General features: G+C 39.5%; 1 protein-coding gene across 1 annotated transcript in view; it reads right to left on the bottom strand.

Annotated features, from left to right (window-relative positions):
* HAPLN1 (hyaluronan and proteoglycan link protein 1) overlaps positions 1-8,018 on the bottom strand; it is a gene marked incomplete at both ends in the record, with an annotated part of 30,634 nt that extends 22,616 nt beyond the window's left edge. Inside the window, one exon of the mRNA XM_082497443.1 lies at positions 7,919-8,018. Within this exon, the coding sequence (XP_082353569.1) occupies positions 7,919-8,018 (100 nt within the window). The remainder of the gene's footprint in view (positions 1-7,918) is intronic.
* Between the last annotated feature and the right edge of the window lie 10,072 nt (positions 8,019-18,090).

Below are 18,090 nucleotides of genomic sequence, written 5' to 3'. Positions count from 1 at the left end.
TGCTAGGTGGTGTGTTCACCCTTCCAGGCGTATTTTGCCTTGCAAGACAGGCAGCAGCTTAGCTGTTAGTGCAGAACCAGGCACCGCTGGTGACTAATTTGCCATATTTTTTCCACTCCTGCTTCCCTACTATTGATTCTGATGGGCTGTGGCCCTTCGTTAACCCTCTTTGTGCAATTAGATGGATGACAAAGGCAACAAAATGCAAAACAGCTAAGCTAGCTAAAAATGAGTTTGTCCAAATTGCAGAAGCTGTCCAGCTGCGTGGGATAACACGCAACGTTGGGAGCTGCTTTTCCAAGCTGTAGGGGAAGGCTGCTCGCCACAAAAAACTCACTTGAAAACTTGCTATTAGGGTCAGCTCTGCTGTATCTCAGTGGTGCCAAATCAAGGAGGTATATACTGCAAGTGAAAGGGTATCTTGCTGCCTTAAGTAACAAGGCACGGGCAGCAGCAGTCTATCTGCCTCTGTTTTATTCCCCATCTCTCTTTCTCCCTTGCCTATGCTATGCAATTAGCACTGCTGTTCTGGTTGTCATTACTTTGTACACGTCTGACCTTGACTTCAGCGCGATCCCCACTTCAAGGTCAGTAAGTGGACTCGCTCCCATGCTGCTAGAGCTCTCAATTCAGCCTCACCTGCTGGCTTATTGGTTTAGTTCCAAATTTTACTCCTGGACATGTATTCAGATTCATTTGTCCTTTTAGTTTTTTTTTTTCCTATTGGTGTGGGGTTTTCTTTCTGTTTGTTGGTTGGTTGGGTTTTGTTTTTTGGTTTTTTTTTTGTTTCTCTTAACTGGCTTCAGCGCTGAAGAGTAATGGCAAGCCAGGTTTGAAAGGCCAGGAACATAGTGTGGGGCAGAGAGCATGAGTCACGCCATGTCCCTTGGCAAACAGCTTTATCCACTTTATACATCAGAACTGTCCAGAAGCTTATGCTGACCTGGCTACAAAACTTGATTACTCTCACATTTTAATGGACTAACTTACAGAGCAACAGTGGAGAAAAAAATGTGCTTTTTTAGAGGGAAAAAATCATGTCAGGGATCACATCATAGATGTGTTTTGTCAGATAAACTCATGTATTCCCTAAATGTTCCACGCTGTTATCAAGACATTAGGTTAATAACACTGTGTGCCACGATACTTTAAATAGAGTTGGTTCCTGCTTTCCTGTAGTGTTACCAGGGATTTCAGCATAACTCTCATGCTAAAATATCCTCACTCTTCCTATAGTAGTGGCATGTTTTATTATCTTACCATGCCTATTTAAAACTCAAAAATCGTTTCTGTGATAACAATAATTCCCACTTGCTGCAATATGTACGGAAGTGTATTATTGATATAGACATATATATGTGTATTACTCAGAGAATCTGAAGGGAAAAACATGAGGAAGAATTGAGCACACACTTTTTCCCACATACTTTTCCTACTACATTTTTTCTAACTAAGTTTTAACTAACTACCTTTTTACTTTTGCTTTTGGATAAAAAAATCTTAAAAACTTTGTATGTAAGCTGTTAGACTAGGAAAAGCTGTTCTTATTTGGCCAAAGCATTAATATCATTTTGTTTATGTCATGAGAAAGAAAATGCAAGCATCAAACTCCTGTGTTCCTACCCCTAAAATGACATGATAAAATACTCTCTATACATTACTTTTAAGTTTTGACATACAACTTGTAAGAGAGATGCTAGATAAATCTTAGTTATAAAGTTCAGCTACATGGCTCCAAATAATAATATAACTAAAAATACCTGTTTTATAAATGGCAGAGAAGAAACCAGTCTCTCCAACACAGAGATAACAAGATTGAGGTAAAATATATTTCATCTACTCAACCTGAGTAACGTTTTGGGGGAAATTGTTAAAGGGGCCGTATTAACTCAAGTTTAGGTTTCTAGGAGACCTAACAGCACATAAAACCATCAGGGAAATAACAAACTTCAGCTCTTCTAAAATATTGCCACCTTGTGCCTTTTATAAACTTTATGTATGTGTTTATCTCAGTATAATTAAAGAAATTGCATGAAGATCAGGCCTCATAGTGCAGAATAGAACGGAAATCATGACAACGTCTCTGCACCTCCTCTGCACAGAAGGAAATCTTCACAGGTGGCATTGAGACTGTTTGACAAAACTACAGTATCACAAAGAACTGATGAGGAGTTTTTCCAGTTCTCTATTTAGCTTTAAATGCTCTATGTATGGAATTAGATTGATGTTGCAAGCAAAGGCAAATTAATAATTTAAATATATGTTTAATGTGAATATTTTTGCTTATGTAATAATTTTTTTCAACTCAAATGTACCGGTACATGTCACTTAAGGTCTCTAACAGAATATGCAGTCCCAAATGCCTTTAAAGAAACCAACATGCCAACACAAGGTGAGGTTGCTCTTTGCTGACATTTCTATTACATGCTGTTGCAACATGCCACGCTCTGAAGAGGAAAGCAGGTTGTGTTGATGTAAAGAAGCAGCTCAACTATAAGAAGAGACTGCAAAATGGATCATGACATAATCTGAAGTGTCGTGAAAGGCAAGAAAACCAGTGAGAAATTTTAAGAGGAGAAAATAAATGGAAAGAAATAACAGATAACATGGGAAACTGCAGAAAGGTGGGCCAACGGAAGAAAGTCAAAAGCAAAGTTTAAAAGCATGAAACTATGGAAGATAAGAATTAGCCTATGAGGTCAAATCAGTAGTGCACCTAATCTGTTATTATGGTTTTGGCTAGTCCAGCAGGTCTTTGCAGCTTCTTTCTCTCTGTTGGTTCAAGCTTGTTTTGAAGAAAAGGAAGTGGACTGTGAATAAAACTCATTATCATGCAGAATAAGTTGGGCAAAGATTTCTTCTGCTTTTGTTACTGATTAATTGATTTAACTTTGCTTTTTTTCAACAGGACAGTACTGGAAAGTTTTCTGCTCATTCCATGTTGACATATTTCTTGGTATGTATAAATATATCTGCACCGATTTCTTGATAGACAAATGGGTGTATCCTTGTATCTGAAAGGCAGAGAATTGTTGCGTAACATAAACTCACTTATATTCAAGGAAGAGCTAAAGAGGTAAAAGTTGGTCATTTTCAAACCAAACTTTGTATTCTCTTCTCTGGCCTTTCTTGTTGTATTTCTAAAACCTGAACAAACTGGAAGCATGTGTTAAAGGCTCCTGCCACCCTTAAGTAATTAACTTAGCAATTACGGTAATGACTTAGTCAACTTAGTTTATTTTGCAGAACAGCTACACTCAGAAGAATGCTCTTATCTCTTAAGGGTACTCTGCCTCTTTGAATAATAGGTCAGTAACTAGTACTATGAATAGATTAGGCAGATATTCAAAGCTGAGCACTGAAAAGAATCATCTTCCTCTCTCATGGGTCACAGAGTCCTTCACAGATCTTGACTTCAGAGAAAATCTGATTCTTTAATTACATTGATATGCTTAGAGTAGTATTGTTTTCTTCTTGTGGACACTCGAGTGGCTAGGGTATGCTTTTGTCCCATTTTCACATTCACCAGATGATTTCATTTAGGATTATGATTTCTTCTAAAGCGTGAAACTGGTATCCCCTAAGGCACATACAATTTACTGGGGTAACAACAACACATCCCATTCAGATATAGTTCTCCCATTTGCCTTTATCCACAAAAGTTAAACTGGAATGAATTTTGTATGCAGACAAACTACCAGCGAGGAAGGTGACATGGTCAAGCAGGCTGGGATAGCAGAGCAGCCTGACCAAAGCCATGAAATCCGCTACAGGCTTCAGGAAAGGAAATAAAGTCACAGAAGAGATAAAATGCAGCTTTAGATGTCTTATAAATTTTGTTCATAAATATTGGAATAAAACCAAAGAAGAAAAGATATAAACAAAAGAAGCAGGCCAGAGGAAAGAAGCAGAAAGGAATAATGGTAAAGGTAGGGGGTAAGACTGTTTAGCAGGTGAGAAATTTGAGCAAGGTCCAGTTTCACTACATTAACCAACAAGGGGAGAACCAGGAAGTAGACCTGGCACTGACAGCAGGAACAGAGATATTTATGAAGCCAGTGACTAATTTATATGAAAAAATGAAAGATTTAAGAGACAACATGATATCCATGCCTACTGTGATGTTGAAGACGTTGGCAAGTGTTTAGTAAAGCTGAAGAAATCCACGGTTTCAAGAGAGTGGACACCTGAAAGATCTGTGTTCATAAAAAGCAATGATCTGTCAGTATAATCAGTAAACCAATAAATTGTAGTGGATTTATGAAACACTGTTCGCTCTGGTTAGACTCTGAGTCTAAGAGAGACGGTAGGAGTTTTTATACTAATGGAGGGGCAGGAAAGTGGGGTAACTAGATCTTCTGGTACCTGACACAGTCGTTAAGGGAATCAGAAGCACTCTGAAATAGCCGTCAGAATGTAACACAGCAGTAATAGGCAGCTGCTCTTTAGGAAGGCCAAATGAAAGATAAAGGTGATGAGGTGGCACTGTACATTAGTGCTTTAGCAAGTGGGAAGAAATAAAAAATGGTAGTGAGGACAAAATGGAGCATGGATCAAAAGCGTGTCAGGAAGGACTGTAAAAGATCTTAGTGTAGCAGTAAAAGAAAGTCTTTTAACCAGACACAGGTTCATTTTGGAGAATGGAGTCACTACACAGGTAAAGGTGGAAGACAATAGAGAAATGACCCAAGAGCTACATTAACAAATCCTCTCCGTTTAATAATGTTGGTTTTGATGTTCTGAAAGTACCATGTCATTTAAAGTACATAAGTGTATTGATATGAAATGGAAACATAAAGATGAAAGCTGAACTCAGAAAATACAGCCTGTTCAAAGAAAAGGGTAGAAAACTCACAGCCTGAAGTACTGATGTTACTACTGACACTTGGTATGGAAACCTGATGTCAGAGACAGTAGCTCATCTGTCCCTTTAAGAATGGTACCATGTGTTTCTGGCCAACAGCAAAATAACAAATGTATGTAACAAAAGTAATTTAACTATTAACTCACTGATGAGTCTGACCTCAACAGCATACAGGACCTTAGAACAATTTTTGAAGAAAAATTGTTGAAGAACAGAACTAGGAAGAGGGATAAAATGCAGTAGATACTTACCAAAGGGAGTCAGACTAATGATATGATAGAAATAAATGTATGAGGCCAGGGAAATGTGATGTATCAATTGCTTGGAGATCTAGGAAGCAATCGATATGGGAAATATAGGAAATTAGACAGGGTGGAGAAAATAGGTGTTATGGTAGAAACTTAGGCCAAGTGTCTAAGAACTAGAGACAGCAATTGATTGGGCCGAAGCACAAATGATTAGCCTAGAAAAAGTCCAGTGAACTCTCTCCAGTATCATTTTTGAGACTCTTTAATATTTCCCCTAATTTTACCTTATAACGTAAATGTGACTATTGAATACATAAAATTTTCACATGGCATATTAAGCATTACCGAAGGGAGGAGAATGGATATTTATAATGTTTGAGGACAGAAGGGTGAAAAAAGTATGATAACATTTAATACTGAATGTATAATCTAGATTTTTATAGGGCCTAGTATGAAGAATTACTTGTATAAACCTTCTACTTGTTAATTGCAAATCAGAATGAAGGAGAATGACTCCTAAATATTGTCTGTCACAATGGATTATTGATCAGCACTGCAACATGGCTGGGAAGAGTACAGATTTGATCCAAGTTCTGAAAAACAAGGCATTGTTAGCTGGAAAAAAAAAATACTAATGCCAGCCTAAAATCTTTTCTGGAATAAAATCCTGGCTGAGCACACTCAGGAAGTATGAATTCAAACAAGAACAAGTGTAGGGATGAACTACCAACATTATAGAGCAACTGGAGTTTATACACTTAAAGATGAATTTGAAAAAGTTTACTCAAATGACAGCTGTGAGGATGTGGTGTTATCTTGCTAATGTTTTAAAATTAACATCAAAGAAGAAAAACTGTTATTTGAAGCTAAGAAACAATACTAGGAGAAGTATAAGGCAATACGATGGCTGTGAATAAACATGGAGAATTGGGAGAATGTTTTTCATATCAGAAAAAGAGGGTCCAAAACTGCCTTGCGGTAACGAGATTTGAAACTCAGCTTTTTAAAATTGAAACTAAACCCACAGGAGATGACACGATGTAAAAAGGCAATAGAAGATGGATTAGTTCATTGCCTCAGGAGATCCCTTTCAGCTCTGTGTACTTGACTACACAACATCTATCCTCACCTTTTGTAATTCTAAGGCATTCCAAAGCATGCAGTCCAGGAGGGGTTTAGCTACACGTCTCTTGGATTTCAGCTGTGGAGGGGGATGCTACGCTGCTTAATGTAATATAAAATACCTTTTGTATGAAGCTATAACACATGTGTTCCACAGTTTTCCTTGATTTCCAGCTTGTTTCCAGGTGTTGGTCATCTTATGTGTTTATGCAGCTCATGGTAGAGCTCAATTTTAAGCTTTAGCCAGCTTTCCTTGAAGGAATAAACTCTCAAGGTTCAGATGAGTTTTCATGCATAGAAAGAATGGTCCGTCTTGAAACTTTTATCAGCTTTAAGCCATTTAGCACTTGCAGACTGCACTGTACACATGCTGAAGTGACAGATATGACTTGCAAATTAATCTAAACTGCTGACCAAGGAAGTTTAACATACACAGATTAAGGAAAAATAACTTTTAGTTTGATTATTTCCACTAATTTAATCTTCCAAAAAGACAAAGTTCAGAGATAAGAAACTGCATTATACAAGGAAAGGCAAACTATATGTTTATTAGACATTGGTGTAAAATATGAAATTTAGCCTGGGGAATGAATATTCATCATCTCAAACAGTGATACGTCTTCATTTTGGTATGACATATTCATTTGACCTTCATCCTGTGAGTATCCTCAGAGTGCACCCAGCTAGCTGTTATTCCCTATTTGACCTTGACAACCTGAGAGTCTGCTTTCAAAGGTGCAGGCTACCTTTAACTTCTGTGAATTTCCCATGAACTTTTAAATGTTCAGGCGTTCTTAGTAACCTGCCCTAACTCGGTACTTCATATTCACACAAACACTCAAATAACACAATTTGTCAGCTGTTGAGAGAAAGGAATCAAACTCTAAAAAGAGAGAGAGAAAGAGAACAATAATGCTGCATTTATTAATTTTGCAAGATTAATTTGAGCCAGCCTCAAGAAACATATAAATGAAATCAGGGAAATCCCTGTTAGTTCTGCCTGTCCTTACTGCGTAAAGCCCCTGTTTTTTCTTATACAGGATGACCCTCAGTGACTGAAGCCCGGACTGAAAAAACAGCTGCATTGTACTGCAGACTCCAATCCTGCTACAGCTATAAGCTCTAGGATTCAAACATGAACCCAACAGGATTATGCAGAAGGACAGTATAATACTTAGTGTGAATTAAAGGTATGAGGAAAGGCACATTTCTTTTGGGGTAAGCTACTTTTTTTTCTTTGTCGTTTAAATAGCCCAATTATTACCTCGGCTGTGCTGAGCCTTTTTAAATACTGAGCAGCAATAATTTTCTGTAATGTGAAGACCTATGTATGACAGCTGCCTTAAAATCAAACATATTCCACAATAAACTAAAGGTATTTCAACCCACTGCAGTTGCTTATTACTTTAGGATGCATGCTTTTATCTTAAATCGTGTTGTACTTTACTCACTAATCTTTGCAATGTTGTGACTAAGTGCTATTAAACAATGCAATTTTCATTTGTTTACTTTCCTTAGGAGAGGTAATAGTCCCTCAGAACCAGAAAAGAAAAGGTTGGGCCACCACTAATAATAGTACTGAAAAAACAGTGAAGCAGAATAAAAAATTAAGGATCAATAAGCGCATTATTCTGTTTCCCTCAGCAATCTGAAGATACTGGTATTTTCTCACGTATTTCCTTACCTTGAATGTGAATAATTCTCTCATGCTCCAGACTTGAGTTGTCAGGGTGAGGCTCAGCCCAGCAGACAGAAATCAGCACCAGAAAAAGTAGACTCTTCATCTTTACAGCCAAAAGAATCTTCTTCACTGTAAGGGCATCACATACAAAGAGGCTTGTGAGTTTTTTGAAACCTTTACAGTGTTGCACTGCACAACTTGCTACAGCAATGATCCTATGAGGGATCTATAATATATTTAACTCACTCAGCTGAAAAAGTTACAGCAGCTAGTAATTTTTTAGGCATCCAGACCGGACATTTTCATCGTGGACTTTCATTAAATGAAACTGGCAATCCATATTTAACTCTGCCTATGCAGAAATACAACATGAAATATAAAAGCACGCACACAAATATCCACAAACCGAACTCCTTGCAAGACCATATGTAAGCAATACCTGTGCTTCAAACCCTGTTCTAGTGTACTTTTGCTTTTCCAGCCCCACTCTAGATCTGGTCTGCAAATACAGTTAAAACCATCAAAGCTGTCACTGTATCTATATCCACTGCATGATGCAATCTGCTGGTGATAGATTTTCAAGATTAAAACAGTCTTCTCATAGGTTTTGGCAATTCAATCAAGACTGCAAGTTCACTTAGCAGTCAGGGTGGTAAGTTTGCTTGAGCTAAGCAGTAAAGATGACAAAACATTTCTTAGGCTGACTAGAAAGACATATTTTATTTTGGATCCACTTACCATTTTAAAAGATGCCTAAACACACAATGAAATGTTCGAAACCATGCACAAAGTAGGTTAGAGTTGTATATGCTACCACTGCAGCTGCCCTGATTGATTTTTCATTCATTTCTACCTAGAATGCTGACGCACTAACTTAGCGCGCCAGGTAGGGTCTCTGCAGTCAGCAGAGCCGAGTGCTACTGCAGGGAAAATCTCTGCCAGCCTCTGAGTAGTAATTAGGCAAATGAAGACCTGAAATAGAAAAGGAAGCACAAAATGCAAGAGGCTTTATGTAGAGGCTTCAGGCTGCCGTGTGTTTTATAGCTATAATTTTTATGACTCTGATTTCTTGAAATAAAATATAGCTATTTCCCAACTTCGCCTTTCAAGAGACTAGGATTTTTTTCCCCAATCACCAAATAGTGGCAGCATTATTAATAAGCTTTCTCTCAAATGCAGGGAGAAAATAATTTTTTCTCCTTTTTGTCTGTCACAGCTTGAAACACATCAAAGTTACAGGGTTACAGGGTACTCTCGGTCAGAACCTGGGTCGACATCCAAGCTTTGCAAACAGTCCCTTGTCCCCGAATGGACCCAAACACTTATGTGTTTCAAGTCTAAATTCAAATATCGTAATCCTAACCAGCCACTTCTACAGACTAAAATGCAGAAATGCTATTGCCCTCTTTTTACAGCAGAACATGCACGTTACTTGCCTGCCCTTCCATTTCTTCAAAGCGAGTTTGGGTGGGAGTTCAAAGCCAGTTCAGCATCCCTTACTCCTTACTGTGAGTGTCTAGAGGTAGGACAAGTGCTCGCTGCACGCTATTTTCCAGGTGGCCGACACTCAGTAACTCAAGACTCTCCGGCCACTCCCTCTTTCCTGGAAAGCTTGGCAGGCTGATGACCTCCACTCCGGAGAGCAAGGACAGATGTGGCTCCCTCTAGAGCGCATCAGCCCCAGCCTGGGCTGACCGGAGGGGTCACACAAGTGCAGCCGGGTGTTCCCCCTGCACGGTGGGACCAAGGGACAGCAGGGCACACTTGTGTAAAACCACACTGCTCTTTCCCTCACGAATCCTGCACCGGGCACCCCATGCATTTCCTCTGAGAGGGAAAAATGCTTCTGGCTTGGGGTTTGGGCTTTTTGGCTGTTGACTAACAACCAACAATTTATATTTTTTTTTATTGGGGGGGGGGGGGGGGGAGTGTTATTGAATTAGAGATAGTCTGGTTAACAAAGAAGCTTTCATTTTGAAGGCAAAGTTTAAGGGGGTATTCCCCCCTCAATCTGCAGCTTGGAGCCTACACCGGAGGCAGTGAGTGGGGGTAAATCCCACAGGGGCTCTGCAGTAATTAACACTCTGCCTCTACCTCTTGCCACAGACCTGCTCTTTTCCATGGCATTAATGAAAAGAAACAACTACGTAAAAAGATGTCAGGTGGTACTACCCTTTTGGGGACAGCATCCCCATCTCCCACAAACTCTTTGTGCACAAGGACTGGGGCTCCATCGTGGAATTAGAAAGATTCACCTTCTGGTTATGTGCATGGAGAACTCCACACATGCCCTCCTACCTTGTCAAGGTCACCCTAACATGATGGGGGAAAGTCTATGTAGAATCATCAGGTGACGATTGCCAGAAAACTAGTTTCAGGATTAGCCTGGTGCACTGAGGGGGCAGGATACACCTTTTAGAGATATTTGTCTGTAGCATCAGGCAAACATCATATTACTCTATGGAGTTTATGTGACAGCATCACACAAGCAGGATGAGAGGCTGGTCAATGATGGACTTGGGAGATCTGCTCTTCTTTTTCCTCAGTTTCCTGGATGCAGCTGAATAATTTCATATATCATTTGCCACAGACACGGTACAAAATCAACCTTTAGGCTACAGATGGACATGGTTTTTTTGAGAGGCATACCCAAGGTGGTGGTGCTTTAGCTTTGTTAATAGGCAAAGTTTACAGAGTCTGGGTTTCTGGTTTTCCCCAATTGCCACAGACAGAAAGGGTAGCCTAATGTGTTCATTGTGTGTATGGAAACAGACACACAAATAACATGTGTGTCCACGTCTGTGCTCTCTTTGATTCTGGTGATGTTCATCTGCACCGCTGAAGTGTGTTAGACTGCACAAAACTAGCAAGAACTTAAAAACTATTACCCAGGGGAACAAATGACTGGTCAATGTTTCAGAAAATGTATCCATATCGTATCTTTGCTAAAGTCACCAGATCATTCATACTTGAGGTCAATCAACTGAGAGAGACTAAAGTTTTAGCTGGGCAGAAGCATCCCATTGGGGCAATCTCAACCCTTCATTTAAGCCTGAACTGCTTTAAGGCTGCTCCCTTTCATTGGCACGTACAGTGGCAGATGAGAAAACCTGGGTATCTGAAGTCAGGAATACCCCGACCTCGCACCACTCTCCTCCAGGGATTCCCTGGGATGAGAGCTGTGGCATTGAGCCAGAGCAGTGTAAAGCAATGTTATCAGGCCAAGAATCTGACCCCTGGTGTTTTGTAGGTTATCCAAAAAAGCAGCTAGCCAGAGGAATTCACATCCTCATCTCTAGCCAAAGCAATAGAAGTCAGACTCCATTTCTGCAGCAGCTTATGAAGACCTCAGGGGAGAAATGATAGGTGTGGATGTTTTCATATTATAATTAATAAAATCTTGGCTAGGAGTCAGTGAATTTTCAGTAAGAAATGGTAAAGATTAGTCATACTCAAGAAATTCTCACTGGTTTCAATTACTGCAGTTTATGAATCTGCTATCTCCCTGGACAGGGGCACAAAGAACCTGAAAAGTAGTTTTTAAAGGGAGACCTCAAGGCTCAGGGAAGTGGTCAAGGTGACTGTACATTCAGTTTTTAAATTCTCAAGAACTGTTCATTCTTAGATACAATTTGAAATTCTGATATTAACCACTGTTTTTTCCATGCTTAGCCAGCCATAATTCATCTACTGCTGGCAAATCTAAAAGGCTATAAAGCACCGATGCTTGTATTTTAATATAATATTCTGAAAATTAACAGAATGCCTCCAAGTAATTCGACTGCATTAGTAACAAACATTTCTCTGAAGAACAGAGTACTGGAAAATAATGTTACATACCAATCTCTGTTTTTAATAAAATACGTCTTATGTACTCCTGCAACTACTTTCTAGCTACAGAACATGAGAGCATCCACTGTGTGAGGACAAAGGTCCACCTAGCTCAATATTTTCTCTCTGACAGTAGCGAAAAGCCTGGGGAATGCCTTTGTTAACAGGAATTCATTTTTGTCTTATATTAAGCCATGATGATGTCCTACATCAAACACTTGTTTCCTTGAGAAGACCTATGGAAGCCTGAACTCACAACGGCTCAAGAGCATATGGTAATACAGCCACCATCTCCTGTGATCCAGCTGCTGACACCGTCATCCTAGTAAGACAGGTGCTTGAACCAGGTTTTACCTAACTCATGCAAAAATCGGGCTGCTTTTGTAGAAGCATCCCTGCTGCTTTGGATCTTGCAGCACTGTGATTCCCCCACAGCTACCCAGATATCCACCTTACCCTCAGAGAAGAGGGTACTGCAACAACATATTGTGCCATCTTCTCATGTGTGTAACTTCACAGTGCAAAGAAGGTTTAGGAGAAGAGAAGGCCAAAAGCAGATATCGGTTGAAGACGGAGGTGAGGTACAAGAGCACATGGACACAGAGAAAACCAAACTCCTACGGCAGACACGGGAGACTTCTTCGTAAAATGCTGTCTTTCTGTGGAGTTTGCTATTTTTAATACAGTGAGACTCAGCAAGTAAAGGCAGTAATCAATGATATCTAAAACAAGCAACAGAATTAGTAAAATCAGTCTCAATAATTTGGGACTGGAATAGCCCCCAAAACTGTGGACTATTGACATCTGTGGGCAAACCTACTGTATAATATAAATATTTACAGGTCGCCTCTCTGTGGAGCTCTGTTCCATCAGGGAATTGGTGCTAAGCACTAGGGAGGTACCTACTGATGAAACAGAATTTATGTATTTTCAGGGAGAGGGTGTCAGCAACAGTAACTGAGAATCTCTTACCCTTAGACACTGCTGGTTGACAATAGAATAGGCCGAAGACCAGTCTAGGCAGTACTCACATGCTCTCTTCAATAGCCTTTCCTAAAACAGGGAAGCTGGAGCAGAATACTTCGATCTAGCTGATTAGACAGATTTCTGGTGTCAAATTACTGGCCCAAGTCTCCTAAAGATCGTATCTTATATATATATACATGTATAGACACCTAGGTTTAGGCAACTGATTCAAGCCATACGGATGGGCTTCAGCTCCGGGTTGAGGACACCTAAGTTATTATGTCTATATGTAAAATGTTTACATTTCACTTAGGAGTCCAAGCTATTGTTACAGTCAATTTAGACCTAGCCATTGTGGTCAGTGGAAGGAAGATGTGTGTTTAGTTCACCTAGGATGCCTTTTGTCTGTTCACTTTTGTCTTTGAACAACTTCCTCTATTTGTAGTGTGGTCTCTCTGTAGAAGTGGGAATTGTGGGCTTGAATATTGCAGGCTGACCTGGAGGGCATACCTGCGTAGACTCTTTGGCTGAGTGGTCTAACACGAGGCTATTTGGCAAGCACGGAACAAATGTAAATTAGTTTAGTCAAGGACTCATCACTCAGGATTAAAGGGATAGCAATGGACAGAGGTGCCTGAAGTGCAGATCTGACTCAGGGGCTCCTTACAAGTGAAGTCCTTCTTGTAATTAGCATTTCTTTTGGCTACCTCTAGGCAGCTTCCCACTCAGCAAGGTAAACAATATTTTAAGAAACAAATACTCATCCCTCTATCGACTGCAAGACGCTAAGTGTTTTGACTCATCCTGGCAGCACGGACACACTCATTTTAGATGTCCTGATGCCAAAAGTGGGCATCTAAAGTAGGCAATGGCAAAATCAGTCTTACTCTTGAAGGGCACCTAGATTCTTATAAGTGTTTTCAGTCATCTTCGGAGACTTTCCATTCTCCAAAGGCAATGGTGAAATACCCAAATCCAGCTACAGACTTAAGACCTCAGTTAGTAAAATCAAATGAAAATCCACTTCTTGCCCTGATATGCCCTTACACCATCTAGTCTTGCTTCTACTTTTCACTTATTTTGCTAAGAAGGCAGGTTTTTTGAAGTGAAAAAGCCCCCCCAGGCTGATGGAATTAAGGCAAGACAGATTCAGCAGACTGCTCCACAAGCTAAATTGTTCTCACAAAGGAAGTTTTCATGATGCCACGGCAAAAAGAAAGAACAATTGATGGCATAAGAATAATAATGTTTACATGCTCTATTAGAATGACTTGGAGCAAGCTTTCCAGGACCTCCTCCCATGCTACTTCATTAGTTAAGGTGATTTGGAAATTTGTGAGACTGTGTGAGTCTTGGGGCCATCTAAAATGCCAGACGGTCAATGTCTGGAGAACAGGTTGTCATAGTAGTTCCTTAACCATAGGCAGAACAGTTCAGTGGAAAAGCAGCATGACCATTCAAAGACATCTGGAATCCCCTGGAGCCTATTAATTCCCTGGGAAGAATGCTGATAAATTGCTTGCAGGGAGAAAGAAAATATCTTTACAGTCTTTGAAGTGTCTGCCTTGTGTTAGATATGAAATTTATTCCAGATACGCAGGGTAACAATGGTAACAATACTTTTGATATTATTCATAGAGTATACTCAAGAATATGTGGACTATCTTTATCACTAGAAGTCAGAAAATTTGGTAGTCTAGTTTAATGCAAACATGGATAAGGCAATTGTGCTGCAGTTAAGGTCTATCATTGAGGGAATACTGGTCACTCATTGCCTTGAGTAGTTTTCTTTCTTGTTCATTATAATGGACTATGTAAATATGCCTTTAGTTCAGGAATCTGGATGCTTTTGCTTTAAGTACAGCAACATTCTTTGATGACAGTGCAATGCCATAGAAAGGTAACCCTGCTGTTTGCTTTGAAAGCAGATTCACTTGTTTGCAATCCCTTCCTTTAGAGAAAGTACTTACTGCAACTTCCATATATCAGTGGTTTTCAAAGAATTCTTGCAATCTGTTTTGAGACCTGGCTCTCCAGCCAGATTGTGCTTGTATTCTGACATCTTCTTCATCAAAAAGCCTTTTTTAGCCTTGAACAAGCAAGGCTGGAGGTCACTGCAGGTCAGTAAGAAAACTTGATCTCTGTCCCTCATTTTTCTTGCCTCTTGGTTATATTTATGAAACTAATTTTTCATTACGCCCTCATGTTTTCTCCAGGTCCCCTCCTATTACCTACACTTCTTCAAGGTGCTTTCTTGCTTGCAGCTATACTTCCCAGTTGCCTGCACAACTTTTGGAAGGCTATTTACTTTGGGAAGTTCTGCCAGAGTTTTTTCAGCATCTCTAAACTTCACCCTATTGATGCTTCCTGTTCTGACAGTTCTTTTTTGGATGCTTGGATTTTTACACAGGCATAAATTACTTAAGTTTCTAGTGCTCTCTTTCACCATCAAAGGTGAATGAAAGCTAGATGCTTATTTTTTTTGATAATTTAAAAAATCCCATATATGATGTATCATTAGGCAAGTTCTCACAAACCACTATTTTGACCTGCTTATAATACTAAATATTATATTATTATTAATTACTATAATTGATGTCTTTGGGAATTCGAACTGCCTTTCTGTATTGAAACTTGCAGTGCTAGATTTCGTGCTTTAAAGTGACTGTTTAGTACCATCCACAGACCATTTCTATGTGGTCAGACAGAATTTTGGAATTTTTTTGTGTGCACTGAAAAGGCAAATAATTTTACTCAAAGCCCACTCAAGTGAGTGGATATTCTGACATTTAATTAATTAACATTAGATTGGGACATTTGAATAGGGAGATCCACTGGTAATGTTCAGGTTACTGAGCATCAAAGCATCACTACTGGCTGTTGCCTGGTCACTAAGCTCTGCCAAGTGCATGACCTAGGAGGACAAGAAACAAGTTGTCTAAAGTACTGGTCTCATTTCGTAGTTTTTTGTGGCAAATCATTACTCATCCATCCTACATCCCATGGCACGTCTCTCCCAAGGGTCCTCCTGTACTTTCAGCTACCTAAAAACTTCCAATGTTTTGAAGCAGACCTAGAAGATGTGTTTACATGACCTAAGTCTTCTCCAGCTTTCACCAAGTACAAGTGTAAGCTGGGTGGCAAAACTGTTTTTACACATGAAAAAAAAATGAGTCCCAGACACAACCCGCTATTTGGACAAAGAAAAGAAGGTAGTTTCCTTTCTGGAAGTATGGCAAATAGGAATGGATCCAAGAGAAGCTAGAAAAATCACATGCTGATTCTGTAGAAATTCTCTGCCATTGTAGACAGCAGCTTTCTAGATTCATTCAAACTTTCTGATAAGTCACTCAAGCCAAATGATCTAATCACGACTTAAAACTTAGTCTTATGCTTTTTGCTTAGGAAATACCGTGGAAGTTACTGGAATGGTAAAGTTAGGAAATAGTCCGTGTAATGATGACACCTAGAGATATGCAAATAGGCCTGATCCCATCTGTATCATCTAAGGGAGGTGCAACATCTGACTGTCCCACATTTAATTCAATGGAGTTCTCATTCCTTTTCCCCAGCTAGGCTGATTGTATCAGCAAAATAAAGACGAAAATTCAAAACATTAACAGTGCCTTCACATCCTTGAAAGATCCTACTATGTGAGAGAACTGATGCACTGCCCGACGTACCGAGTAGGAGCCCAGTGCCAGCCTGCTGTAAGGAATTACTAGCAGTACACCGTTTTTGGCATAGATCCTGGTTCAAAGCATAAAATGGGACCCCTTTTCCAGCCAACCGTGAGTGCTTAGTCCTGCCCTCCCTCTTTTTTGTGGTCCAAGATTTGCACTGTCTGCACTCTCAGTGTCATTGAGAATGACTTTAACAAGACACTCAGTTTCCTAAAGAAATAATTACAATGATATATATATATGCATATTTTTTAAATTGCTGATACACATTGCTAGTGCAAGTCCCCATTGAATCACTGCTTCTAAGAAGGTAAACACTTTCATTTCACAATAGCACTGTTTTCATCAAACATCTGCTTCTCACTGAAATGATACATAAGTTTTCTTTGGATATTCGGTCACAGAGTATTAGCTGTGGGTGCAGCCAGATCAAAGCCATATGGGCATCACTTGTAAAAGCACAATTCCTTCAACATTTTTTTAATTGAATTAATCAGCAATCAATGGCAAAACATACTTTCTGCTGAGATCAGTTATTCTAAAGAGGAGGAAGGTCTAGAGGTTAGGGCATGAGTTCAGACTTTGGGGGACATGAGTTCAACTCTGCCCTCTCTACCCTTCATGTGGGACCTTGGAGGGTGTGGAAGTGGTGGGGAGGATTAGTTTTTGTTATCTTAGCTCACTGTCTGTGACACAGCGTAACAGTATTTTCCGTTGGTCAGAGGGTATTGTAGAAGTGAATATATTTAGAGTTCAAAGGAGCTCTCACACTGCTGCAATGAGACATGTCAGTATCTAGAACAGAAGGGGACTTCTTCATAAGGGAACAATTTACAAACACTACACACTTTCACGTGGTGAAGCACCGTGCAATAGCTGACCATATGTATCACGCAGATGAACATGCAGATGTCTACTTGTAGCAAGCGTCCCCCTGCTTTTCCCGAACATCTTTTCACTGCAATATCTTAAGCATGAGAGCACTGGAAAAACACGAGTCATATGATTGTTTAGTCAACTTCTTGTTAGTTAAATTCTATTGAAAACAAATAACAAACATTTTTGAGATCGCGGATGTTTGTAAGGCGATTTATCTAAATAAAGGCAACACTTTTAACTGTATTGCTAGGCAGTGTTGCCTCACTATTATGCATACGCTTTTTTTTACTTTGGTTCGCAAATCAACAATAGTGTGAATACGACAAATTCAAACTATGGTCTGAAAGCTACTTTTTACTCTGAGTCAAAAAAGTGCACTCAATTGCTTATCAAAATTTTTCTTTGCAGATTTACAGAAATGATAACAGACTTGCACAGACATCCTTTGCCAGTCAGTTTTGAGAAAGATGCCAAAAATTAGTTTATATTTAAAGGTGTAGGCTCCATACATGTACCAGTTGCAGATATTGGCAAATAGTGATTGCAGTTCTGCACTTTGAACTAAGTAATTTAAAAGCAACACTAGAAAGAAATAGGAAAATAATTTATTGGATTCAAGAGAAAAAGATAATAATTTGAAAACTAAGCTTGCAAACTGACGGTCCTGAAGAAATACATCTCAGAAACTGCATTGTTTCTTTGTGATGAGTGAAAAGTAAATGCAGTGCCAGTCAACGGGAAAAGCTTTGCCACAGGTAGATCACACCAGATTAGTTCTGTGTCTAGATAAGAACTTGATCCGATTACGCTACTTGG

The sequence above is a fragment of the Vanellus vanellus genome (genome assembly GCF_965231255.1).
Source record: "Vanellus vanellus genome assembly, chromosome: Z".
NCBI classification, from domain to species: domain Eukaryota; kingdom Metazoa; phylum Chordata; class Aves; order Charadriiformes; family Charadriidae; genus Vanellus; species Vanellus vanellus.
The sequence above is the reverse complement of the archived record's forward strand: the minus strand, read 5'-3'. Positions and strand labels throughout refer to the sequence as shown.